The sequence below is a fragment of the Melanotaenia boesemani genome, chromosome 19 (assembly GCF_017639745.1).
Source record: "Melanotaenia boesemani isolate fMelBoe1 chromosome 19, fMelBoe1.pri, whole genome shotgun sequence".
Classification (NCBI taxonomy): Eukaryota; Metazoa; Chordata; class Actinopteri; order Atheriniformes; family Melanotaeniidae; genus Melanotaenia; species Melanotaenia boesemani.
This window is the reverse complement of record NC_055700.1, coordinates 9,013,065-9,040,272: the sequence shown is the minus strand read 5'-3', so window position 1 is coordinate 9,040,272 and position 27,208 is coordinate 9,013,065. Positions and strand designations below refer to the sequence as shown.

The 27,208-nt window shown below is 37.5% G+C and overlaps 1 protein-coding gene across 5 annotated transcripts in view; it reads left to right on the top strand.

Moving 5' to 3' along the window:
* Nucleotides 1-27,208, top strand: part of LOC121629996 (disabled homolog 2-interacting protein-like) — a 148,951-nt gene that overhangs the window by 24,919 nt on the left and 96,824 nt on the right. Inside the window, exon 1 of one of the 5 annotated variants that reach the window (XM_041970009.1) lies at nt 5,373-5,817. The exons of the other annotated variants lie outside the window; for them this stretch is intronic. Within the exon in view, the coding sequence (XP_041825943.1) occupies nt 5,712-5,817 (106 nt within the window). The 5' untranslated portion in view covers nt 5,373-5,711. Of the gene's footprint in view, nt 1-5,372; nt 5,818-27,208 lie in introns of those variants that run through there. 5 annotated transcript variants of the gene reach the window in all.

The following is a 27,208-nucleotide window of genomic DNA, read 5'->3' as shown; positions in this document are numbered from 1 at the left end:
TGTGTGATGTGTGTCTTTAGTTGATGTGAGTGGATGAGACAAATACTGAGACAAACACAGCCATGAGCTTGTTACATGCTCATAACAGATTTAAGTTGGGAATGTGATTTTTGTGTCTCTGTGAATGTTCTGTACATGTGCCGGTCCAGCACTGAGCAGAAAGGGAAAGCAGGATTAAGTAATGAGCTGAGGCAAGATGGATAATATGGACTTTGGAAACTGAGCATACTGGAAGGCTTAAGCCTTTCTTCATCCAATCAAATTATAATAAGAAAAAAAAAGTAAAGAGATTTTAATAAGTTATTTGTTTTATCCTTCTTCAGTGTTTGTGTGGCTCCTAATCCACCAAAGTGCTTATTTAAGTGGTATTTGAGCCTAAAAATGAACCTTAGGAGGAGCAACATAAAACTTTATGCCACTGATTTTTAAAGAGAAAGAAAAAATATACTGTCTTCTACATTTTTGACTATCTCAATTCATATTCATATCTTTCAGTTCATATCCAATCCACTGAAACTCTTAAAGAGAGGCTAAAGCAGTAAGAAATATGTTCTGAATTTGTCAAACCACAGAAACATCTGCTATCAACCACCCAGCCGAAGATGAATTGTTAAAAAAATTTTAAATCACAAGAAAATAGGCAGCATCTTTTTTGAGATGCTGAGAAAAGAGACTGGCAGATTGTAAAAAGCTGAAATAAGCCCTGCTAACAGGGTAAACAGAATTCAGCTGAACCCAACAGCTAACATGTAAACCACATATAGTAGATTATATTTTAGTCTTCGCTTTGTTTCTGTCCTGTAGAGATTTAGCAGAACTCAGCAAACCAGAAAAAGGACATTTCTGAAATGACCAAGATGTTTTGAGTCTCACCAGTGGCTATTTAAAAAAACCATGTCAAAGACAACACAATAAGTTAAACATGAAAACACAGATTTATAATTTAATTTAAAAATAAAATTCAGTAAAATCTTTTTAATGTTTTTTAAATAGACTGTACCAGCTAATGTGTAGTTTTTGCATGTAGTAATGAATGAAGTGTTGTGTACAATAGGTACAAAGACTGTGTTTTGATGTGTGGCATAAAGAGGGAACAGAGATTCCCGCTATAAACGATCCAGTCAGAAAAAAAACTGAGTGCTTTGTGCTTTTATACAGGGAGCACTGGGTCCAGGTGTTTCTATACATGACCCAGCTCTGCCTACCAAGCATCTGCAACACAAAACACAGAAAAAAGCAAATTAAACCAGCAGAGGTGGGTTGTCCACTTACCACTTAATTGAGGGAAATATAAAGCTTCAAAAGCTTTAAGAGGAAAAGTTTGATTTATGCACATTCGATCTATTTCAGTCTAAATTAAATAAATAATAACAATAAAATATATGTATATAAAACTAAAGGTAATGAAGTTTAGTAACATAGAGGATTCCAGTAGAAGAGCTAATCCTCCCAGTATAACTGTGTTGCATGTGATCAGAGTAAACAATGGCTGATAAGGAGGAGTAAATAACAACTGCATGGTGGAATTTGTGGGTAGTGGGAACTTTGGTGCTCTGCTGAAACTGTCACAGAGCTCATCTGACATGTTCATCTGGAAAATGTGGTTGAGGGGGGTGTGATTTTAGAAAGTCAGAGCATAAGGAGAAAGAGTCAGGGATGAAATGTGATGATGGTCCTGATGAAACTGGGACCTTGGCATGTTTGACCGCTAGTCCACATGGATGCCCCAGTTTTAGTACTTTTTTCTTTTTGTTGAATTCCCCTAGGAATCCCTCCACAAAAAGCACTTGCTGGCATGGACAGCATGATAGCAGCTTGACCCTGCATACCACACACAAGTGCCTTTGTCTCTAAAATGGCAGATGTTGGCATTCCTGACCGTCGCATGTCCAACACTTCCTCTGGTGGAAATACTAGCTCTCTTTTCTCTGCTTTTAATGACTAAAGGAAATGAGAGAAATTGTAAGTCAGACGCTGTGATTGGAGCAGATGTAAGCCAACAGTTTTATGTGATATTTTTTTCTGTCTCATTGTGTTTATGCATTAAGTTGGACCTCAGCACAGACATTTTAAATTTTCTTTGATACACAGGCACTCAATAGCAGGGAATGGGAGTAATTTACAAAGTCAGATCATATTGTGTACACATTTAACAAACTGCTGTGTCATGTTTTTGTAAGTCTGCCTCTCTTTGTTGTCTACTTGTGTTGGAAAGCTGCTTTTTTCTCTATCTTGTCTTTCTATTCTGTCTTTTCTCCACTCTTGCTGTTTTTTTTTCACTTAAGTCTCTCTCAACAAAACATCTACGTTTTTGTAGATCTTTTTGAAAAACTTTGTCCTTGTTGCAAATTCTTTTCCAGAGATCCGGTCTTCCAAAAGCCAGTTTAAAAAGAGAGAAAAGAAAAATGCTTAGAGCAAACAAACACAGTAGTTAAAACTTGATTGTTACTATTTTTTCCTTCACATTTTCACACATTCCTAGACACAAAAACTCACAATACAATTGAGGAAAATTAACAGAGGGACAGTGGATGAGGGATTAGAGAGATGGAAAGGGACACAAACATGGAGGAGGATAAAAGAAGAGGTGTGGAGTGCTTCACTTTTTGTCCATTTGTAACTCTATAGCTCGCATACCAAAGTACTCACTCATTGTGTTAAATTTAGGTTTCTGTGTTTTTTCATTTTACTTTCACCTCTCATTTCTTTTCAGTATCAGTATTTTTATTATTTTATTATTCCTTAGCCAAATTTCTAATAGAACACTCTTTTGCTAGGCCAACATTTGTTAAACTTAAAGGTATTTGTTTTAAATGACAAAACAAACAGCTGACAGGTGTTTAGACTAAGGTGGATGTCAGCCATGTCATGCAACTTAAAGGCTTTTGTGCTCAAACTATAGGGCTGTCTCTTTGTATGATGCTTTATACTAAAGAATACAGATAAGACAGGCAGGCTAGCATTTTTTCCAATGTATTTTAAACACCTACAGAAGCCTTAAGATACACAAGATCCATGGTATCCATGTGACTCATAGAAACGTTAATTGATGAACATGATTGCATCACATTAGCTAGCTTGCTCTGGACGCTAACCACATTTTTCTTATGATCAAAATGAGAAGCTTTGTTCGTCTGTAACATTAATCCTTGACAATTCTGCTGCCTGACAATAAGCCCTGCTTGAAACTGAGAATAAACAACATTAGGATCGTTTTGACGCAAATGCACACTATGATCTCATTGAGCTAGCTTTAGCTACCATGCTAATGTCTTATTTGTAATGTAAAGTGATTACCTTTGTGAACATGTAGCTTGAAACATACAGGCTGAAAGAAGTCTTGAGTCATGTGACTACCATTAGTAAGAATGGGTTAAAATATGTTCTGAAGTTTCTAAATTAATACCATAGACTTTGGGCTGCATTAGAATCAACCTAGCTGACCTGTTCACAAGACAGAGTGCATATTGCATATTATTCTATTTATTTATTTATTACCATTAAGAATAAAAAAGATCATCAAAGAATTAAACCCAGATTTCTCTACAGTTGGCTTTTTCGCACATGAATTCACTGCAGGAGATTAGGTGTGTAAGAAATACTAGAAATACAAAATAGTGACTGGGCGTGTTTAGTTTACTGGATGTTGAAAATGACTAAGCCCCTTGCTTAGGAAACACGCTCGCTGTGAAAACTCACACAGGGCCTCTGTTATTTTTCTAGACTTATTACTGGAGTGCTGGCTGGCTAAACGCTGCAGTAGCTGTGAAACAACTGTTGTATATGTTTACATTTTTACATGAAGCAGAAAAAAAAAAAACTCAAGGCTGTAGCGCCTGTGATAAAAATGGCATTTGGATGACCCCACACTCTTTTAAGTCTTGGGTAAAACAATTTTTTTATTGTGTAATTTTTGTTTTAAACAAAAAACACACACACACAAAACACAGTTTAGTTAGAGTTAGGCAATATTAATGGTTTAGTGAATTTACTGATATTATAGTGTACATTGGATCTGGATCCCAGCTTGAGATCAGATTGGAAATCCCTAATCCCCTAATTTAGTTTAAAATAAAGTCTTTGAAATGTCCAAATGTTCTTCCCAAAGCATCTCTGTGTGATGAAGCAGTCATGATGCCAGGCTCTCTTGGCTAGGAAAAATTAGGATGTTACATAGTGGGATTTTGGCTTGAAGTAACATAACATTGCTAAGCTTTTTTTCTTTTTCTTTTTTTTTTGGCAACTCATTTGCATAAACATGGATGGGGATGCAATGATATAACCAGGAGGATTGGCCATTTGTGAGAAGAAATTGGCCTAGTTTCTTCTCTTAAGGGAGCAATAACTGATCAGTTAAGTGCATTAAGTCAAATTTTGAGAGACACACAATTTGCACAGAGATCATCATAAAGTGTTAGTGTAGCTGGATGTGGTGAGAGGAGAAGGAAATAGTAAGAAAACTAGCATGGATAGCAGGAGGAGGGGGAAACCTGCTGTCACTACTGTGGACAAATACCTTGCTTGACAAATGTCTGACAAGAGCAGAAACATGAGAGGGCTGTTCTTTGGCAGGGGCGTGGGAAAAGATAAGCAAACATCTCAACACATGCGTTTCCTACTTCCCTTGACAAATTACCTGGATAGTTTTGTATTATAACTTAAGTTTTTCATTAAAATACAGCTTCTTGTATGCAATGGAAAATTTGCAACCTGTTTTCAATTATTTATAGTTTAGTTTTGCTTTTATACTTTAAATCTACTAAAAGAGAAATGCAATATTAATGAAGATTCATAAATGTTTAGTTTTGCCATTTTACTTTAGGAGTGCTAAATGTCAACAACAAACAATTATCAAAGATGAAGTAGCTCAGAGTAATGTCATCCACATCACCTCTGTAGGGAGGAATCCAACATGCCCAGCAAAAGTTCAGCTAATGCTTTAAAGCTGGAGTTTGGTGGAGAGGCCCGGCTTGGCCCCGCGGTTTTCGGTCAGCCGCAGCAAGGTCTTTGATTGGCTGGGTGCGAGGTATAGGAATTCAGCTCTGAGTCGCAAGCTCCACCTTCTCCTCCTTCTCCCACACCCAGCCGCTGATGCACGACAGCATTCCCAGTGCATGCACACATCTTTCAGTCGCTTTCTCCTATTAGAGAGGGAGGGTGTAGACTAGAGAGTTGCAGACATTTGAAGACCCAAAGCAAGTAAGCGAGAGAAAGCGGCAGAAGACAAAGACTGCACTCTCTTATTTGTGTGTGTGGGTGAACTTTTTTTTTCTCTCTCCCTCTGTGATTCTGAGAAGGGGGAGGATCTGAACCCTTCTAAGAGTCAATACCCCTGCAGGAGTCCACAAGACCATATACACACACACACACACTCCACAAGCACACTTATCCAGTCCACTGCAGCCTGAATGAGAGCAAAGCAAGAGAACAGTGAGGAAGCAGGAGTGTGAGAGAGGGGAGGGGGAATACTTTGGAGTTACTACTTGTTGCTCTTGGTTTTCTGTTTGGATTGAAGATGATTTTCCTTCTGCTTTCCCAGCGGTGGTGAGATCTTGTCTGAGGTGAGCATTAGCTCCACTCTTCCTTGGTTTTTTGTATATTTTTTTTCTTCTTCTTCTTTTCCACTCTATTCACTGGCCAACAACTCTGTAAGGAAGACGGTTTGAGTTACAACATTTGTGAGGTTTTCTCTTGGACTGCTTTTTCGTGGAATGGCGAAGGGGGATCTAGGGAATGAGGAGGTGTGGAGAGAAGCTTTTCACATGCCGGGGAAAGAGCATTATCATACTGCTCCGTCAGAGAAAGTCACAAATAAAGGTAAATGCAGCACACTTTAAAGAAAGAAGAGAAAAAGAGGCTGACTCAAAAACACAAAGTAACATGTGATTCTACAAGTGGAACAACAGAAAATGAAAGAAGAGAAATCCTTTTCCTATGATAAACACCTCTTTTACTTGTATATGCAGGTTAGATCTTACTTGCTGACAGAATCAGGCAATATAAATGCAATATTTACTCTTTGTGTCTTTGTGTGTGTATGTGTGTGTGTGTGTGTGTGTTTGTGTGTGTGGTAGAATGAGTCTCATTCCTACAGTATGGCAAAGGCGTAAGGTAGTCTTTAACTGCTTTAGCAATGTGTAGTCTTCATTTATCAACTCCTGCTTGATTATAGTGTCTTTGTAGATAGTAGCTAACATGAGTGTGCAGCCTCATCATCATTCCACCACCAACATGTGTTTACATGCTGCTGTCTATTACCCACACACAGAAAGGCTGAATGTCAACAGCTTAGAAAGTTGCTCTCTTGAAGCTGTTACTTAATCTAATGACTTAAAACATTTGTGTTCGTTTAGCTTCTTCTTGTTTTATAAAACTATGTTGCTGGTAAAGTGAACATGTGTTAAACTAGTGAAACACTTGAAAATATCCAGATCCAAACCACAAGATTTTTAGATGTTGAAGGTTTGTGTTTTTTTAAGTGATAGGGTGGTGCTGTGTGTCCGGGTGTGGGGTGGGTATTGTTGTCCTATTATTAGCACAAGCCGGGTCGGCCAGCAGCTGTGGGGAAGGAAGTAGGCTCTGAACAGCCGGGGAAGAGGGATTACCGCAAACATTGAGCGGGAGTTCTGGTCTGACTGCTGGAATGGCATTCCTAAGGCAGCAGAAGCATTTGAGGGGAAGATGAGTGAGCCAGAGTAGACAACCAGACAAGGATCAGTGTGGATAATAAGTATAGATGTATTACACTGACATGGGAGGTCAGCAGTAATCTGGACTAATACACAGTGCTGTGACTGTAGATCACAGCTTTTGTACATCTGGCTGACTTGTTTGATGATTTATTGGCCTAAGTCCATTAAAACTGGAAACTGTTTGTTGAGTTATGGAATGCCATGACTGGTCAGCCATGTGAGTATTGGTGTCTTTTTAATGGCTGCTGCCTTTTCAAAAGGTTCATGTTCATAATTATCTAAACTTGTGAAATTCTCTAAAGGCCTTTTCGGACTGGATGAATTATCCAGTTGATACATGAAAAAGTAAAAGTGAGGACTCTGTATTGTCTTTGCCAGAGCTGCAATGTACAAAAGATAAAACAAAGAAGCTTCCTTTTGGCTGGATTCACACAAAATCATGACGGGTGGCACTTTCTTGCAGGGTTTGCAGGTTTGTTAACCCTTTAACCATTGTGAGGCAATAAGCAGAAACTGACAGTTCAACTCTTCATTCACTCTTTAGCTACACCAATCCCCAAAATACATCTAGTATTGACAGGGCTCTTATATAAGCTATCATTTAGACAGTGGGCACGTTTATAATGGAACCCTGGTCCATGGATAGTATGGTTTGTTTTGAGTAGTGTGAACATTGACTGGCACTCTGCAATAGCACAAAGAAGTGAACTCTGGTCCTTTTGAAAAACCAGAGGTCTCGATTCACTTTCAAGTAAACCCTAGTGTGGTTTGCTTGCATTGTGAAAGCAAACAGACCATCCAGTAAACCGAAGAGAGAAAGTGATATAGGATGCGCTGTAATGCAACTCGTTGGAGATGAGTATAGAGTCATCTTCTGCTCATAGTGGACAGATTCATGTGAAAACAAGAATCAGCCAGTCAAAAAGCATGATTATTCTTCTTCTTTTATCTTGTTCAGAAATCTTTTCATGGAATACTGCTCCTTGCAAGCTGTTGTTGTAACCGCGTGACATTGTTCAGGCGGTTTGGTCCACTTGACTAAAAAGTGCAGTGTGAAAGCAAACCGAACCAATCAACGGTTTGGTTTGGTCATGATTTTATTTTTCAGAATTCCTCACCTAACTGAACTAAGAGCATAAATTTGCACCCTGGCCCACCCTGGCACCATGGATTCAGTTTCGTGGGAAACATCAGATATAGCTCAATGTCTTTGAACTTCAGGCAGACCCAAACTCAGATTAGGAGTCTGTTGTTTAACAAAACAGTGACAAGCAAACATTGTAGAGTGGGAAGAGCAAATAGCATTTTTGTACAAGATGTTGTTTGTTAGGTTTTTAACTGTTACCTGACAAAAAGTGATGCAGTGTCAGTTTTTGATTTCTGAACTTGGTACCCAGAAACTTCCAGCATAGAATAAGGATTTGCTCTTGTTCCGACTGATTATTGAATTTTGAATTTGGGGTACCAACAATGCCAAATTTAGTATATTCAAAGTTAGACCTATTCTTTCATGAAGTGGATCTTTAATGAATAATGATAATACTTGTACCACATAAATCTTGTTTTTATTTATCTTAATTTCCACATTAACATTTGTCAAATTAAGAGAACGATTTGTAGAACATGATATAGTCAAATATAACAAATTCCCTATTTGCTTTTAAATAAAAAAATGTTTTTAACAAAGAACCTTCAGAAATCACAGTGTGGAATAACTCATAAGCTTCCAGTTTTCACATTGCTGTTAGATAACTTTATACCACTCTTTCTGCATAAAAATCAAACACATTAGCTTTGCCTGATGCTTTGCAACCATCCATCTTCCTGTTGATGTCATTCCAGAAGATTTCAGCAGGAGATTGAGGTGTTCATGTCAGGATCGTCATGACCTTGCTCCAGCCTTCTACAATATGTTGTCCTTTTCATACTTCAACTTGACTTCTTTGCTTCACAACAATGGAGATTTTATTCTTGCCCCTCATAACTTCAGGAGCCTGTTTTCGACAAGTTGTGTACTTCATCTCAGTTTAAGTTTGCCACTGTGTTTGAAGGTCACTTGATGTCAGCCTATGGTTTTGTAGTAGAGTTAACAGTCAGCCCTTTTAGTCCCAAATCGTTTTCACCCTCTGCCAGACTGCTGCTTTGTTTTCCTCAAAAAGCGGAATGAGATAGGCTTGGGTAGGAATTTAATTATTTGTAGTAGATACTAATATAAAAATAAGATACAGCAATTTATTTCTGAAGCTGTGGATTGAATTCATATGCAGTCTGCTGTATAGAAATGGGGTTTGAAAAATAGGCAATTTCTATTACAAACTTGTGTTTTTTCTCTAAGGTAAAAAGAAAAACAGAAAGTACCTGGTTTTCTCAAAATATCCAACTGCCCATATGTTCACACAGAGACCAGTGGTGGTCCAGCCATACATGGATCAAATTCTCACTTTGCTTTTTTTGATTAACTGGTAGCACATGTAGTCCATATGGTGTATTTTTACAAGTATAAATAGCCTAAAAGAAACATATGACATAAAACATGGAGAATTAATCTATTTTCACAATTTAGAAAGTGAATCTAATGAGAAGAACTTTTCAACTTTTGATTAATTTTCCATCAACTAATCAGCTCACCATTCTGACATTCCTTTAAATGACTTTCTGGCTGTTTCAATTTAATGTAGGATAAAGCATAACTTTTAGTTTCTGTAAAACCTGATAAATTAAACACAAGCTGACATGATCTGTCATCGAGCCTGCTTGCTTACTCTTTGTAGCTGTTTTTTTTATCTCGAATGGTCCAGGCAGTGGAAGCTGACTAAGTGCTCTTAAGCATTGAAAGTGGAGTTCCTTGCAGATTGCAGTTTCTTTGTGATTGAAAGCTGTGATAAACTGCTACCATACTGGCTTAAGAGATAATAGAATCCCAGTTTTACCCTGCAAAGCTCTGGTATCTCTCCATCACTGTCCTTCTGAATCTCTGCTGCTTTCCAGTGAAACATGTCGGCAACGCTATCAGATAAATATGCCAGAAATGGGTTTCTTACATAGCTGACATAGCAGATTTTTCATATATGGCTTCTGCTGATTTTTGTCTGAATGTTTGGTGTCTGTCACCTCCTTCACTCTGTTGTCTTTTAGGCATTAAATATAGAGCTTTTTGGTCCTTGTTGCATCAGCATTTGCACAGTGTAAGTACTATTTATTCCAGGACTAAAGGTATGCTGGTATCACTGCAGTCTCCATTGTAAACAGTAGGTGTTGCTGCTTAGAAAACAGCTACATAAATAATCATGCATTCATGATTTATGATAAGCTGAAACGACAACAAAGTGTCCAGCAGATCAGGTACTGAATGTCAGTTTCCATTTGCATGTCTATAGCAACCATATTTTTTTTTTGTTTTTACTACTAAAATTAGATATTTTAAGGTTTTAACATTAGAAAATGAGATGTATAAAAACAAATGAATGCCCTTACTGGCAATGATAGATTACACAGTATAGTTTTACTATTTGTGTTCAAGAACTGTTCATAATAGAACCTCACTTCCACCTCCATATTTCCATCTTTCATCCCCTTCCTACACCCGCTCTCCAAACAACAGCTATATATTTCGACAGGGTGATACATCACAGACACCAACATGTTTTTTTTTTAATTGTTTGACAGCATTTTTTAGTGATGGTTGCAATGTCTATGTAGATTTTGGGTTTGGGAAAGCAGAAAAATATAGATGGTGTTTGCTACATGGCATGCTATACAATTACATGAGTTCAGCTGGGTAAATTTAGTTCACTTATGCTCTGTGTATGATCATTTGCTTAGTGCATGTCTCAGTTACACTAATGTCTGGAGATGTGGATGAAGTTGCTGCACTTACTGCACATTATGATCAAAATCAGAGAACCATTTTGCTGTTGTTTGTCCTGTGAACATTAATAATAAATGTTTGACTAAAGCAATTATTTAGTTGGTTGCTTCAAATCACAGCATAATCAGCAAATATTTCCCACCAATGCCCATTTATAACTATGTGTGTTAGGTGTTTTCACAGGTGGAATCAAAAAGCTTCGAATCATCTTATAATAATAACATTTTTCCATCATGTCTGCCATACAGCGGAGATCCATATGGCGTTGAGATTAATTAAATTCTGTGGCTCCACTCAGCAGCTTTAACCCTAACTGAGCTTTTTGATACACACTCTACTCAAATTGAAATTAGGTGGACATGTGTGATCACCGCACGTCTGTTTGTGTTCATGTAGGCTGATGGAGCTCATTGCTGTGTCAGCACACACACCATGCTGTTGCATGCAGATGCTACAGTTGCAGCTAATACACCCATAGTGGTATTATGAAAGACATACCAGAGAAGTCAGTCAGACTTTTTGTTCATGTTGATCTTGCTGAGTCTGATCAAGTCAGCACAGAAAATAGATGGATGAAGGAATCCTGTTCAGCACCAACAAATCTGTAGCACACAAATTAGTTTTATATAAAAGCATCTTTTAAAAATGCGAATCAGAAAGAATATGATTGTGTGAATTTATAAGACGTGTTTTGTTCTGAGCGGGTGTGTTTAGCTTCTGTTGTGACAAATCTCTGTTTATTCTAAAAGAGCTGGACCACCTAAAGAGCTTTCAGTGACTTAAATACGAAAGCAAAGATCAAATTTATAATAAGATGTTGGTCCATAAACTTCATTAGTCAATAGGAGCTGATGTTGAAAACTCTTTTTGGAAGAGTTTTTGAAGGTTGTTAGATTTACCTTGGGGCTTCAGATGCTATTGCATCATAAATGTTATTAAAACTGACAGGACTGATAGCTGCAGATAAGAAAACAGAACATAACTTGTAATAAATCTCCATGGGTACCTGCCACAGCGTTCCCAGCTTGAAAACGCTCCAGGGTTCCACCCATTTGGGATCTAAGAAGTTGAAAATTCCCATCACACTAGAAGTGGAAGTTAGAATGCTAGCAAAGCAGTTAGATTTGCTTCCCCTTTTAAAACATGAGTTGGCTCCAATAAAACCACAATCATCTACCATTATCTACTTAAAACGTTTTTGATAATGCTGTGTGGAGACATAATGCCAGACAGCAAACGTCTGCCAGCTGGGAAACTGTATTAGGTAGACACTAATGCACGGATACAAAAACAAAAAAAAAAAAAAGAGGTTTACATCTCAGATTTCCTTAAAGACTGCTGACAAATAACATCTTCAGGGTTGTGAAAACAAAATTAGAGACATTAGAGTGTTAAAAACATACCCATTAAGACCCTAGATATCCTCTACATATGAACATATATAGTGAGGCTTCTCTAAAAAGTGGCAGAACTGGATTTTTTTTTACTTTACTGGAGCTCTGTTTTAACAGCTTCCTTGGTTTATTGGTGGTTTATCTGCAGTGTTTTCACTAATCTGATGAATTTTAAAAGCAAACAGTGGGTCAGCAATATCTTTTTCCATACTAATTTGAGTGCTCCTGACATGGAGTCGACATGAAGATGTCATGAAACCGCTTCAAATCGAGAAAATCACATGTTGACACTGCAAACACAATAGTACAATTTTCAGATTTACTTACATGGACATGGTGGTGTAAAATTTATTTTCACTGTTTGTTACTTAAGAACAAGAACTACATTATTCTTCCTTTATTTATAAATGAGAGCTTCCTGTTTCTGACACTTTCTGAACACACCTTTAAATGATGGATTACTTCACATTGAAGGGAAATCATTGAAGTTCTTTGTTTATCATTTTTTCCTTCTCAGTTTATCGTCTCCTACTGAGGGAGTGAAAGAAGTCATATTGATGATGTAAAAAGGTGACTAATAAGCTGAGGCAAAACAGAAAACAGGAAAGAAGGGAAAATAGACTCCACTCCCAAAAGGTTCCCCTTTCCCTTCAGCTTACCTCGCTTCCTGCCACATAACTCCCCAAATACCATTTTGACCTGACACACACACTCTCACACATTCCAGCAAAACTGCTTACAGCTATTGTATTAACACTTCTTTTGAATTTCTATAAAGCAAATCTGTAGAAAATATTTAAAAATGGGGAGAACTTGGTTTAAGCTTCAACATGGAGCCGCTGACTCATCAGTGTCTTTGCAGAAGCAACCAGGGAGAATGCACTGTCCCAGATAGTTGCACTTCTCCTGTGTCCTGCCCTCTTTCTCTCTGAATAGCTGCACACATAAAGAAACTTTGTATGAAGGTGCAGTACCTTGAATAACTAAATTATGTTGCATGTTAGCTTGTTTCCCTGGTTTGGTCATACTGGTGAACACCATCTCATCTGCAAAGGGACAGACATGCAGATCCGGCTCTAGCTTTTATGATGCCCTTGGTGTGATTATGCTTGCCCCCACCCAAAACCAACAGACACATCAATAATGGACAACAGCCATATAGAAGACCATAAATGTTTAATGGATCATTTAAAATACCCACACACAAACACCAAAGTAACTTTAGATGACATAACTGTAAAAATTATTAAATAATTTGAAAAATTGAAGTATTTTTAAAACGTCAAATATGTGACAATATTGCATGATCTCAAATGAAAATTGAGATCTGTTTGCAAGCTACGTTGTTTTAGACAAAAAATGTTCCAGATGGATAGGCCATGGTGAGTTACATGTGTCTCTGTGAAAATTATGATACAGTTGTTGTGAATATTTGAAAGGATTTTACACAAAATGTGTCTGATTTGGCCATATTGACATCAGAAACACGACTGCTGCTGTAACAATTACAGAACTCATCTGCTTTAAGCTGTTGTTCACCTGCCTTGTTGGCTGACTCGCAGCTGGATTCAAATATACAGAACATCCATACTGTCACAGCACATTCAGTCTGTTGTGTCATTCTACTTTAAATAAAGTAGCAATTGTACAAATAAGTTTTACTTTGACTGTCACCAACATCATGTAATTAGTTACAAAGTTTAAAAGCTAATATTTAGTAATCATAATAATATAATAATAAAATTAATGCCAATAATAATGATGATAATAATGAGCAGAAATATCAGAGACTGCAAAATGATTAGCGTCTTTCAGCGAGTGGTGAAGCGATGAGGGAAGGCTTCTCTGTAGCAGCATCTAAAGGTCTCTGCAAGTACTTCAAACTGGAAAGACGTAAAATAGATTTACCATTTCTGTACAGTACGAGCAAAACATGCAGCTGCAGTACACATACATACACATACATACTAAAACTTAATGTGCTAAATAACATAAATCATCACCCAGCTGTGATGCTGAAATAAGATGCTGATCATTCTCTTTCTCTCTCTCTCTCTCTCTGCTTTCTGAAAACCAAACCTGAAAAGCCTTCATGATGACAGTATGAAGAAATAGATTATGAGTTGTTGATGTCTGTCATTTTAAACTGCTACAGCAAATGCGACCATTGATAACTTGTCTCTCGGCCCCATCTTCCATTGTGCATGGTGCAGGTTCCAGCCCAGGTCAAACAAATAAAGAGAAACAACAGGGGAATGGGGGTTGTTGTTTGTTATTTTTCTATATTTGTTCATCTTCTTTTGTCAAGACATAGCCTGAGACAAAGAGTGCCAGGCAGAGTTCTAAATTACTGCTATTATTTATATATATATTTATTTATTTTAATGGCTGTTACGTCCCTGTAGGGTGTAGGAGAACAGGGAGTAGCACACCTCTAGAGGATGTCAATAAGTTTCTTACATTTAATGTTAGCATATGTCAGATAAAACATAGAAAGGCACAAGAGCTTCAGGAAGAGCCACGACCAACATCACAAACAAAACACCCTTAACTATAAATAAAAAACCTTACAACAGCTTAACTAACCACAAAAATAAGAAGATACAAACCTACAACTGAACTACCCTAACTTCAACATAAACAGGAGAAAATGGCCCACAAGGAAACAAAAATGGCATCTGTTCCCTACAAGGCCAATCTGGAGAGCTAAAGATGATAAAAGTATGGAAATAAACAAGTTCTTAAATAATGTGTAATATACAACAAAACCCCTAACAGACACATCCAAAAACCTAGGCCTACACAAAAGAAACATGGAGTTATAGGCCAGTCCTATGATTAGCTGGAAGAGGCCACCACTTAACAGTAGGATTACCTAGAAAATCAGCACAATACACAAAAATAGACCAGAAGAATCCACCACATTCCTTTTGGAAAATCAGAGTGACTCACAGTGGTGTCCAAGGCGACCACCTGTGTGACCTATGCAAAGGGCATTTGGACTCAACACTAAAGTGTGTGTGAGTTGGGGAGTTAGACTGAGATTCATATTTGCCTTGTGTTTTTCTTTTTGTATCTTTCTGTTTCAACTTGTTATCCAGTTTCATTGTCTGACTCCATTGTGTCTTGCTAGAAACAACAGATCGGAGAGCTTCTGCCAACTCTGTTTCCACATATTTTAGGGAAGGTTAAAAAAAAAAAGGTGTAGCTCACATGGATCATTTGTTAAAGCCTTAATTTTAGTCGAATTGTTCCTCTCAGCAATGTAATGTTACCGTTTTGTCTGTCAGATTTAAATGAGCCATGTTTTCTTATATTGTTTTCTGAAAACAAGCACCAAAAGATGGACTGAGATCAACTTCTATGTCACCAAAAATGATTTGCCAAGCGTGATTACTAAGCCAACACTTCCTACTCCTGTTTCTCAGTAAATATTCCTTGTATTTGAGGAAAGATAGCAAAATATGAATTTAGTGTATACTCCTGGTATAGAATTAGTCATGGTCTCGAAGGACGCTGCGGCTGCTCACACTGTCGTTGGGTAGAAACCTTGTACAAGTCTTTATAAAAAAAATAATGCTGTGAAAATTGAGTGAGGCCACCTGATACACATGTCATTATCATCTGTTATCACTGCTTTAAATAAGGTTTCTACCTCCCACTCCTGGGAGGCTTAGGAGGCTATTAGCACTTTTAAGTACAGTGACACAATCCTCAATCTTCATGACAGTACTGTCACACAACTGAGTAAATCTCATGGTTACACAATCCTACTTTTTTGCTTGAGGGACATGGGCTGTTACAAACATAAACACAGATCCTAAGAAGTGAGGATTTGCATTCATTTCTATGTGTACATGCAGCAAGCAGGAGGAGATGGAAGCTTAAAGCTTTACAAGGTAAAGTTAAAGGTTATATGGGCTCTGTTAATTTATATGCCTGATGATATAAAATCATTTTTACAGTGATAGTTTTATTGCTCTGATGTTTTGTTTTCATCCAGGTGGTGGGACACTGGTGCAGCTCTTTCCCCTCACAAGAATACTGGAGGGTGTGTTTGTCCAACCTTTGTTCATGTATGTCTTAAGACTTGTAGAAGGCTCACAGCATCGTCCCCCGTGGTGTGCTGTAGGAAGTGCTTTAAGAATATGGGGCACACCACTCCTTGTTAAGGGTCATTCAGTTACTGTCCAGCTAGAGTGATAGCTTGATTTTGATTATTGGGACTACAGTAAGTCAGGTGTGTATTGGACTCTTCTAGGGCTGCCCTATGTCACTAGTAATGTTCATAATCTTTATGAACAGAATTTCTAGATGCAGCTAAGTACTGGAGGATTTCCAGTTCAGCTGGTTTGAAATTCCATCTTTGCTTTTCGCAGAACATGTGGTTGTATAAGCTGAATTTAGCAGAGAGTTTCAGCAGCAGTGGGGTGGTTTGCAGCTGAGTATGAGGCACCTAGGATAAGAATTTATCCCTCCAAGTATAAGGCCATAGACCTCAGTTGCTAAAAGGTTGGTAGTGAGTTCTTGTCCCGAGTGGAAGAGTTTATGTAATTTAGTTCACAAGTTGAGGCAGAATGGATCGGTATATTGACAGGTGGTTTGGGACAACTGTACTGTACCGGTCTATGTTCCAACACTCACCTGTGGTCATGAGCTGTGGGTATGGACCAAAAGAATACATTGCAAATACAGGCAATGGAAAAAAAAAAAACTTTTTTTAAGGGTGGTTGGACTCATAGGGAAAGAACTTTGTCATCTGGGACTAGCTCAGAGTAGATACATGGTTGGGAATTTTGGTCAGGAAGCCTTTCGGACTGCTTCATCAGAGGTGTTTCAAAGATGTATTGCTTGAAGGAGACCTCAACGAAAGACCTGGAACTTACTAAAAAGATTATATCTCTCAGCTCTGTTGGGAAATACCTTGGTGTCCTTCTGGAAGAGCTGAAAGAGGTGGTTGGTAAGAGGGCTCTGCAGGTCTCTGCTTAGACTGCCTCAGAGAACTGGATGAATGGATGCTTTTTTCTTCTCCAAGCTCTCATTGGGATTAACTCTGTGTATTCACACAAACAAATGTTGCTCTCTGCCATTGTTTTGTAGTTTAAGTAGACTAGTTTAAGTTTTCCTTTGACTCTTGTGTACGTAAGCAGCAGTGCTGCACATGAAAATAGTGCACGGCCACTTTGTCACCAATTTCTTCAAATTTTTGCACATTCACTGCTTCAGCTGCTTTTATACGTGTGTTCACATCATTTGTCGGTTGCTAAGGGAAGCATATTACTGTTTGACGTAAAATGCATCTTAGCCTGTCATACACATTTAATTTATCAATTATGTCCTATCTGACTGGGACTCTGCTAATCTTGAAGGAGCCTTTTCACATGCTGCAATTATTGCATAGTTTCTTTCCATTTATAAATTTATGATACAACAAATTTAACTCAGAGAAAAGAACTTACTTTGTGCCATCTATTGCTAAAGAGGCTGCAGTCGATTCAAAGTGATATTTGAGCAAAACAGTTGACAGTAAATGACTATATTTTTTAAATCTAAATAAGTTCCATTGATTACCAAAAGCCTCTGATCTCTTAATGATCCATGTATAGAGCACACATTGTAGGATTTATAATGTGTGTGTTTGAAAGAACTTTCTTAGAATATACTAATCTTTGCATGTTTTCTGCAGCCTCTACAGTAACAGTGGGCAGATAAATATGGATGCTTGTCTGCTATACAAATGTACATGTAAAGGAAAGTTTAATTAATGGTCAGCGCATTTGCACAGCAGGCAGTGGTTGATAGGCCAGATTTGCAGTACCACTACATGTCACCTTAGTGTTGCCAGTGTTTTTGCTAAGTATCTACACACCCCTCCATAACCTCACACTGTGGACAACTTGAGTTTCACATGGTCATGTAACAAATTATGGCTATTGTTAATATGACAATAGAGTCTCTGTGGCTGAAAGGGAGGTACCGGTCCTTCTACGAGCTGTGACACAATTCCATGAATTCCAACATAAAAAAACATGAAGGACAACAGCGTCAAGTATGTAACATGATTAGCTTTTTCGTCTGATTAGTTTAGTTTTGGTAAAGCTCAGTGGAGTGTGTACAGTAGGTGTGAGTGGGGAAAGAGAGAGTGAGCAATTAAAGAAAGAATGAAAAGTGGTGATTGTGTGTTGCATGCACAAAGTGGAAAGAAAGTATAAAGAGTAACAATAAAAAAGCTAAAGAATGAACTAAGAGGAGGATAATTGAGGCACTACAGTCTTACTTCTGAAATTATATGTTTCGTTACCTATAAAACCGGCTTCCTGGCTCCATTTGTCCTTTAATTTTTTTTTCTGTATCTTTACAGCCTGCTTACAGAGCACAGACAATTACAGATGCCTCGTAGGAAAGAATTTGAGCACAAGATTTAAGCACATTCTGTAAACTTTGAATTTAGGTAACTATGCTAATTGCCGTTAAGCTCTAAAACAAGCAGAAAAGAAAATTCTTTAAACTGCTTAGTGCATGTCATGGCAGAGATTAGGAGCAGAGACCCAGGTTTCCCTATGCAGAACAGTATCCTCCAGCTCCTCATGGGGGGATCCCCAGGTGCTCTCAGGGCAGCTGGGAGATATCACCTAATCCTTCTAGTGTGTTCCGGGTTGTCCCTGAGGCCTCAGCCCAGCTGGATGTGTGTTGTAGACTTTTTGTATTTTACATAAGAAAGGTCAGTGCATCTTGTACAGGAGATAGTTTGTATAGAGACTCAAGCTGTAGTCACTACTTTTACTCTTAGCAATAACTTGTTTCGGCTGGTTGACTTTAAAGTTCCCCTGTATTTCTATTTGTTTTCTTTCACTCAATAAGAATATGTTTACTAAGAGAAGACGGGCAAATTCTGAAAATATTTGTTTAATGTGTGTGTTGTCATCGAGCTTTTGTCCCCCAGTGGCACCAATCAAGTCTTTTTTGTCTAAAAATGGAGACGAGTGAATGTTTCCAGCGGTCCGTGGTTCTTTCTTGTGTTTGTTGTTTAGCTTGATGTGTTAGTGAAACAGATGGTGATGCATTTTATCTGCAGGGGTTTGATTGAAACAGATTTTCCTGCGTAAGCACTTGCTCAAATGTCAACAACATAATGTGAGCCATTCACACTGTAATCCTGACATTGTCTCTTTGATATGCACAGCACAAGGCCTCGCTGTGCATGTTTGCTGTGTCACTCTTTGTGTCATTATGAGAAAAACAGTTTGGTATTTAGATCTGATTTGATGATGAGGATGAGTTGATTCACAGGTACTAAAACAACAGCTTTGATAATCAGATCATTTATGAAGAAAAACAATAACCTACATCCGCTTAAGGTTTGGGATTTCTAATGTAATAACTTGCTGCTTTTCAGTGTTTGTTGACTAAACAATAGATGCAAAAAAGGAAATGTGAGCAACACTAAATGATTAATTATTCAGTTTCAACTGTTTCCCATTAACCTTCACAATGTAAGATATCCATAAAAGCTCTACTGTCAAAGTACGCCATGTGAAATGTATTTTGGAAATAAGGAATAACAGAATTTTAAATTCAGATTGAATGGAATGTTATGAGAGGAAAAGAGAGGGGGATGACTTCTAGAACTTGGAATTATAAATAAGTTATGTCTTCCTCATTGCATCAACATCATTCAATTACATCTTATCATGGCCACGCTACTAAATATAGCGGCAGGCAGCAATCCGGGTGCTCGGCAGCTCAGGAAAGCAGTCACCATGGTAACTCGATCTGCCTATGTTACGAATGGCTCTAGACACTAATAAAAGTGTGATTTTGCTTATTGCTGTGCCCTTCCAGTGGTTAATAATGTTTTTGTTTTGTTTTGTTTTTGTTTTTTGTAACTTCTGGAAGGGGTTCGATACCTGAATCAGCTGTTGATATCACTTCTTTTGCAGCACATCTGCCACTTTTAACAAGTGCTTTATGATCTAATACAACATCATAATGAATTCAGTGCTTTGAGGTTTTCTTGATCCATGGAAATCCACCAAAGCCTCATTGTTGGAGATCTGGCACATATTACAGGCTGCATGCATCAGGTCAGCTGTCACTCAGCAGGTAGAGTTGTCGTACTTAAGTTGGAACATTATGCGACTGATCCCAAAATTCCCAAGTTAACATATCAAAATGTCCATGGTCATTTGTTGCCCCCTGTGTGTTCCTCACTTGCATGTTGTTTTATATAACAGCTACTGAACATGTTGAATAAACGCATCACATTTCCTGCAGCAGAAACTCACTGGTGTTTTTAGAGTCACAGTAAAACACATTATCAGAGTTTTTATGAGCTGAAAAATATTTTGACCAACAAACATGAAAAAATAAGACCTTATTGATGACCTAACTCTTTTTATTTCTTTGCTACTCTTTGGCTTCTAGCTCTCAGACATCTGCTTTATTATGACAACTTGTTTGAGTGGTTTGCTTCAGATGGAGAAAATAGCAGAAGCACTAAAGTGGACAGTGATGTTCTCATGTTTTTGTTACATTCCCATTTACTTGCTTGGAGTTTGAAATGTGTTTTGTTTGGATGCCAATACTTGGTAGAATCTTCTAGCTGAGTTTTTCCCTGTGATTTTGGTATGCCACATAGACCTTCTGTAAGGCATGTACTTAACACCTCTTAGTCTCCCTGGGAAAGTTTATGCTATTAGTCCAGCCTCACTTTTAGTGGCTCAGAGCATTCATTTGTCCTGGATGTGGAACATTGGCCCGGTTTTAAAACCCTTTAAGGGCACTGGAGGCTGTGTGTGGTAGTCTGCCAAATCAGCATATAGTACATGTTATTTAAGAGTTTGGAAATTGGCCACCCCAGATGGCACCCCAGTTATCAGCATTACAGTAAACCTGAAAATATGAAAAATCAAAAATTTATTTGGGTAAAATGTTTTGTCTGAGTGGAAGTGAATGCAGTACAAAAACACACCATGATTCCAGATGCATTCAACAGTAATCAGAAGACCACAAGACCATAATCTTTATCTACTGAGAAGAGCTGCATCTGGAAGGGAAGCCAGTGACTCTACATTAACTTTCATAATAAGTCAAAGCACATCACTTTAGATATGAATTAAAGTAATGTAATTTTTTGTCAGTTTTAACTTTATTGTTTGTCCAAAATTAAATGTAATAGGGATTTTTAACAGATCATTTCATATTTTGACTGACTTGTGTCAGAGTTGTTTGGCTGACCTGCAGAGCAAACCTAATATGAAAAAAAGGAAGAATAGTGATGAAAAGACATCATTATTAAGATAGGAAAATAATAATATAAACTTACTGATGGTATAATCCCAGCATCTGAAATGAACATATATCAGCTAAATATTTGTTAAAATACAATACATGTGAACATTTTTTTTTTACTTTTTTAATGCATATAAAAAATAAAAATAAAAAGTAGATTTAAAGCATGACCATTATGGCTGGTAAAATAGCTGCATGTGTTTGTGGTGTTTGTTGAGGTTGATTTAACCACAAGGCAGCAAACAGAAGCTCATGTATTGGTGGTAAAATTCTTACTGTTCATTCAAACATTTCCTGGAACAATGGAAGTGTCCTCAAAATTGAATATTGATTTAGAGACTTTGTGAATTGCTTTGCTGCACAAGAAAACATCTATATTTTGAGATGTCTTTTATAAATCATGTGTTGTGCAGAGCTGGTAAAGACCTGTTCAGGATTTTTTTCCCCATGAATACTGATCTATTGGTTATCTTGTCCATAATTAAGAAACTTGGGAAAATTAAAAATTTGGCAATGAACATTGAAAAAGTTGCACCAGCAGATGCTGAATTCAATAATTACAAGTAGAACTTTCAGGACCATCACATATTGTCCTCTTATAGATCCCTGCCAAAACCTCTGGCCTACTTTTGATACGTAGCAGGTGTTTTTCTGGAAGAGAGACTGTTTCTCAACATCTTTCCTCCTGGAAGAGCTTTAAAAGAATTGACTAAAACTGCTGCACCCATGACCCAACTCTCACAAAGCAGAAAAGGGATGAATGCACAGATATATAGACTCAGCTATTGCTTATCATGTTGAGCTGGTGACAAGTCATGGTCATGTGAGTTACTCTTTGTCAAAGAACAGTGCATGGCTGTACATGATATCTGGAGTAGTGAACAGAAGTTTCTTGTGATGACTTAGCGTCATGATGCCTGAATAAAAGGGACTGTGTGTGCCTTTTTTAGCACATCTGTCACCACATAAAAATCACTGTCAGGGGCCTTTTCTATTCTCAAGTGTTTGCTTCATTACCCAGATCTCTCTCAAATTTGTCTCCCTCTCCAGCTCCTTATTTGTGCTCTTTATTCTTTTAATCATGGCAAAGAACCCCACCCCCCCTCCCTTTCTCTTTTTTTCCTCCTCCTTCATCTCATGCGTTTGTTTGTCTCCGGCCAACACTGTCACACAGACTCCTCTGTTCTCTTTCTGTCTCTAGTCTTGTATAATGAGCTCTACTTGGGACAGGACATTCTGCAGTTTGGCCTTTACTCTGGTCCAAGCCAGAGTGGGAGGCATGAATATGAGGTGGAAGAAAGGAAAGCATGGATAGATGGCAGCACTTTGGCATTATAGTTATAGAAGTAGTAATTAGCATGGTAAGCCTTTGTCTTAAAATACATTTTCTGTCTGCCAACTCGAAATAGCTTACATATGATCAGATTTTACCTTTAAATTGAACCACAGTAGATAAAAAGATACTGAATGATGTTAATATTTAACAACTTACAACAAATTACACTACCTGTAAAAATGATGAGTCAGTTTTACAATATAAAGTCATTAAAAGTGTCAGATTACCAGAAATGATGTCAATATGCTCCTTATCTTATCAATATTATCATGATTCTTCTTGGATAAAGAGAAAAAGAGGATTTCATTTTTCCTTATTTATACACTCCGTGATTGTGATATTTTAGTGTACACCATGTGACATAAAAAGGATAATATATTACATGATCCACTGTAGAAGGAATCCTGTGACATAATATTTCATTAAGTGCATGCCTTTGCTGGAAAACAATACCTGCTTTGTAAACATAAAAAAACTGAAATTGCATCCTAACCATAAATTCCCTTGGCTTTTAGGTTTCATAATATTGAATGTTGTACGAGTGGGATGTTCTTTTCTAATTCAATGCAAACTAAAGTTTGTATTTAACAGATGCTCTTGCAATGAAAGTTATTTTAAGTGTCTTTACTGCCCAGCTATGTTATATTTAGAGAACCAGATTAAGAATTTGATGCCACTAACACATTTATGAAAAAGCAGGGACAGAGGTAAAGAGACTCTGAAAGATTTTATAATCAGAAGATTAACTGGTGACAGGTCAGGGAGTCAGAATTTGATATAAAAGGAGTATCCACCAAAATAAAAAAAAAGGATTAGTATATTTGACCAGTTTCTTTTAAACTCCATCAGAGAATTATTGACCAATTGAAAAAAAGAACTCTCATTTTCAATATGCAAAAACTTTAGGTGGTTTTATAATCTCCAGGCCATTATAAAAAAGATTTTCCCAGTACATAAAGGCCAAAGACAGAAACCACTGCTGCATACTGATGTTTCTCACTGCATGAGAAGCTGTCAAATCAATACAGTTACATGGTGAGGCACGTATCTTGGAAAACCTTTTTTACTCAACACAACATGCCTTTGCTTGCAGAATTATGTCCTGTATTATGGAAGGAGGAAACCATTTATCAGTTCTGCAAAGAAATGATACAGAGTTCTCTAGACACGAGCTCATCTCAGACGCACAGAAACTACTGTGGACATGTTCTCTGTGGACAGATGAGTTTTTGTTCAATGGCTCTTTGTGCCGGTGTTGGAAATACCGTTCCAGCTGTTAATAGGAAAATGTGCTAAAGTCATTTCAGTCCTCTAGAACAATGTGTGTACTAACTGGCCTGTTTGCAGTCCAGATTTATCTCTTTTTGAAAATGTATGGAGCACCATGAAGAGGATTTATACAGTACCAACCATGGACTAAAATCTTGACAGATTCCTCTTGCAAAACTGTAACAGCTAGGATCCTCACTGCTTTAACAATTAAAGAGTGCCTTTAAAGAACAGGTGATGCAAGACAAACATACGTAAACATACGTCTATCCTAACTCTTTAAGTGTGATGTTGGCGTCAAATTGTAAATCAGTTTGTATTTACAAACATTTATTTCTGGAAATGGGATTTGCATCTTAATTAAATCAATAGTTATTAAAAAAGATGACACCTTCCTTCTAATAAGAAGTAAAAAACCATTAAATTAAAAAATAAAGTAACACTAACAGTTAAATTTTTTTTACGATAAATGTACTTATAAATCTTGGCTATGAATACAGTGGAAAGGTTTTGCACGTTTTTGAGGCAAAACAAAATATCTCATGTCACATTTTTGGGATATTCCTGCATGCAAATTTCAATTTACCTCATACATTCAAGATAAAACCCCTTGCAGTCCATATAAAGCAGAACTGGTGATGGAGTTTAAATGAGTAAAATTTGCCTTATTTAAACTCTTAGACATACCTTTTCATCTAGCTGGTCGCCTCTCTGCTTTGCTGCAGTAGTAGTATTATGTTGCTTTTACATTGAGCCTTAGTTTTTCTTTCATTTTGGTGTAACATGTTTAAGTAATTACTGGGTATTTTGTTCAGTGATCCAGTTTCCTTTCCCTATCATGTCTCTGAATCTTTATACAGTTGATGATCTGCATCTGTTCAGGTCATCAAGCCACTTCAGCTCAGCACTGTTACTGTGTTGGTTGTACATTATTATATTTTCCACAAGGGGTCAGTATTGATGCAGGTCTGATCTGCTTTTTAATCTTTGTTAGAGAAAATGGATTGGATAGGTGAGTTTGCACTCTCTCTCTATAAAGAGCTGAAACAATAAGTAAATTAATTGCATGAGAAAAGCACCTGTTTTACTCATCAATTTCTATTGTCTGTTTTTGGTGTGAGCAAACAGATTGCTTGGATTTTGGACAGTATTTAAACCATTTAATTGTCAGCTCATGTTTTCTAACATTCACACAGAAGGATTTACTGAAACACCAATTTGTGTTTTCGTTAATGTCGGAATAATTATTACCTGCAGCTCTGCTGATATCTCCATTTGCCACACAGTTTGCCTTCATTATGAGGAGAGGCAGAAAGAAAAACTGCTCACTCTGTTCTCTCTCGGGTGCAAGCTTGTTGCTGTTTACACCGAATCAGTAGAGACTTTATTAGATATAAGGGTAAACTATCATCTGCCCAAGGAGACTCAAAACCCACAAAGCAATCAGTTATGGTTTATCAACTGCTTGTACTAACATACTAATAAGTTTAGCCATTTCCAGACGAATAAGATTTCCAATCCTTTAATATTTATGATTCTTCTTGCACATACTGATCAGTTATTTCAAAGCAAACTAATCCCTGTGGCTGCCCCTGAGCTGTTTTTCTCAAACAGTTGGTTATATTTTAGGTGTAATTGCTAGTATGTGCCAATTTCTGGATGAGACCTACTATCTATGAGTGAGCTGTGTTAGGAATCAATACATCTCTCTTTGTAGTTTTGCTTGCTCTGAAAGAAGAGTCGCTTCCATTTTCAGAGCAGCGGCGTTTTAGAGTATAAAAAGGTTCAGTAAGCTTCAGAGGTTTGCGTTTACCCACAACAACATACCTGTAATTCTCAGAGGGATAGGCCATCTTAGTCACTATACTTTGATTTGAGCTTTTGTACATGCATTTATATAGTGGCGATATTTTTCGGTGAAGCTAATGTATGTAAGTATGTATTAAAATAACAGAGTTACAAGCAGACGATGTAGAGATAAAATGTTAGCGCTACATGAATTAATCCCTTTCAGTACAAGGGTTTTTGATGGAGTGCTTAGGTGCAAATTAACATGTGTCAAATGAAAGGAGACATTACCAGTTGACCTGAGCTGTGCTTTCCTCTTTTTCTCTTGTTTCTTCCATGTGGATTTGACCTGGCTGTTCTATGTCTGATCAACAGGTAAGACATGCTTCTTTTATTTGTAATTGTTCTGGTCTGGTGCTTGTTTTCACGTCACCTTGTTTTTTTTTTATAACGCTGTGCAGAGGAACAGAAAGGCTTTACATAACTTTACCTGCTAGTACTGTTTTCCTCCATGCGCCTAATGGTCTGTGCTCGCCTCTGCAAAGTCATTCTGCCTGTATTTAAGTTTCTGAGCCCTTTCATTTCCACTAGTGGGACTAAGCTGAATGATTGTACCAAGGGCATTTAACCTGTTATGACTGAAAGCTTTTTAAAACCTGAGGGACTTCTGGGAATTTTTAAACAAGGTTCTTTTTTTCTCAGCCGCTGAGGGCACTAGAAAAATTAGATGAAAATGGTTTGAGAGACTTTATTCCAAATTTGTGACTTTGTTCTGGTAGCATAGATCCAACAAGGTGTGGAAACATTCCTCAGAGGTTTAGCTCCATTTTGACATGATAGCATCACAGTTGCTGCAGATTTGTCGGCTGCATCCACAATGAGAATCTCCCGTTCCACCACATCCCACAGCTGCTCTACTGGATTGAGATTTTGGTGACTGTGGAGACCACTGAAGAACAGATAACTGTCCTGTTCAAGAAACCAGTTGGGGATGATTTGAGCTTTGAAATGGAGACTCATCAGACCAGGCGATATTTTTCTCAATTTAAATTCAATTCAAAGGGTTTCATGTCATGTATAAACAGTAAGAAAACAGGTTTCCCTGCACAATGAAAGTCTTACTTTGCCGTCAACACTGAATACCACAAGAATTAAGATGAGTATAAAAGTGCAAGTATACAAATAAAAAAATTAAAATAATTTAACTAAATTACATCAGCCAAAATCAAAGATTTATAACATTTTTTTACATAAATGTGCACTGTCTACAATGTCTACTTCAAGGTTTGATCTCTTATGTGTTCAGAAATGGTATTCTGCATACCTTGGTTGTAACCATTATTGTTGCCTTTCTATCGTCTCCAACCGGTCTGGCTATTCTTCGCTTACGTCTCACTTCAACAAGGCATTTTGGTCCAGAAAAGTGCTGCTCACTGGATATTTTCTCTTGAAACCATTCTGTGTAAACCCTAGAGCTGGTTGTGTGTGAAAATCCCAGTTTGAAAATTTAGCAGCTTGCTTGCATCTTTCAACAAATTTCTAGCGTGATTATATTTTAATCAACAGCCCG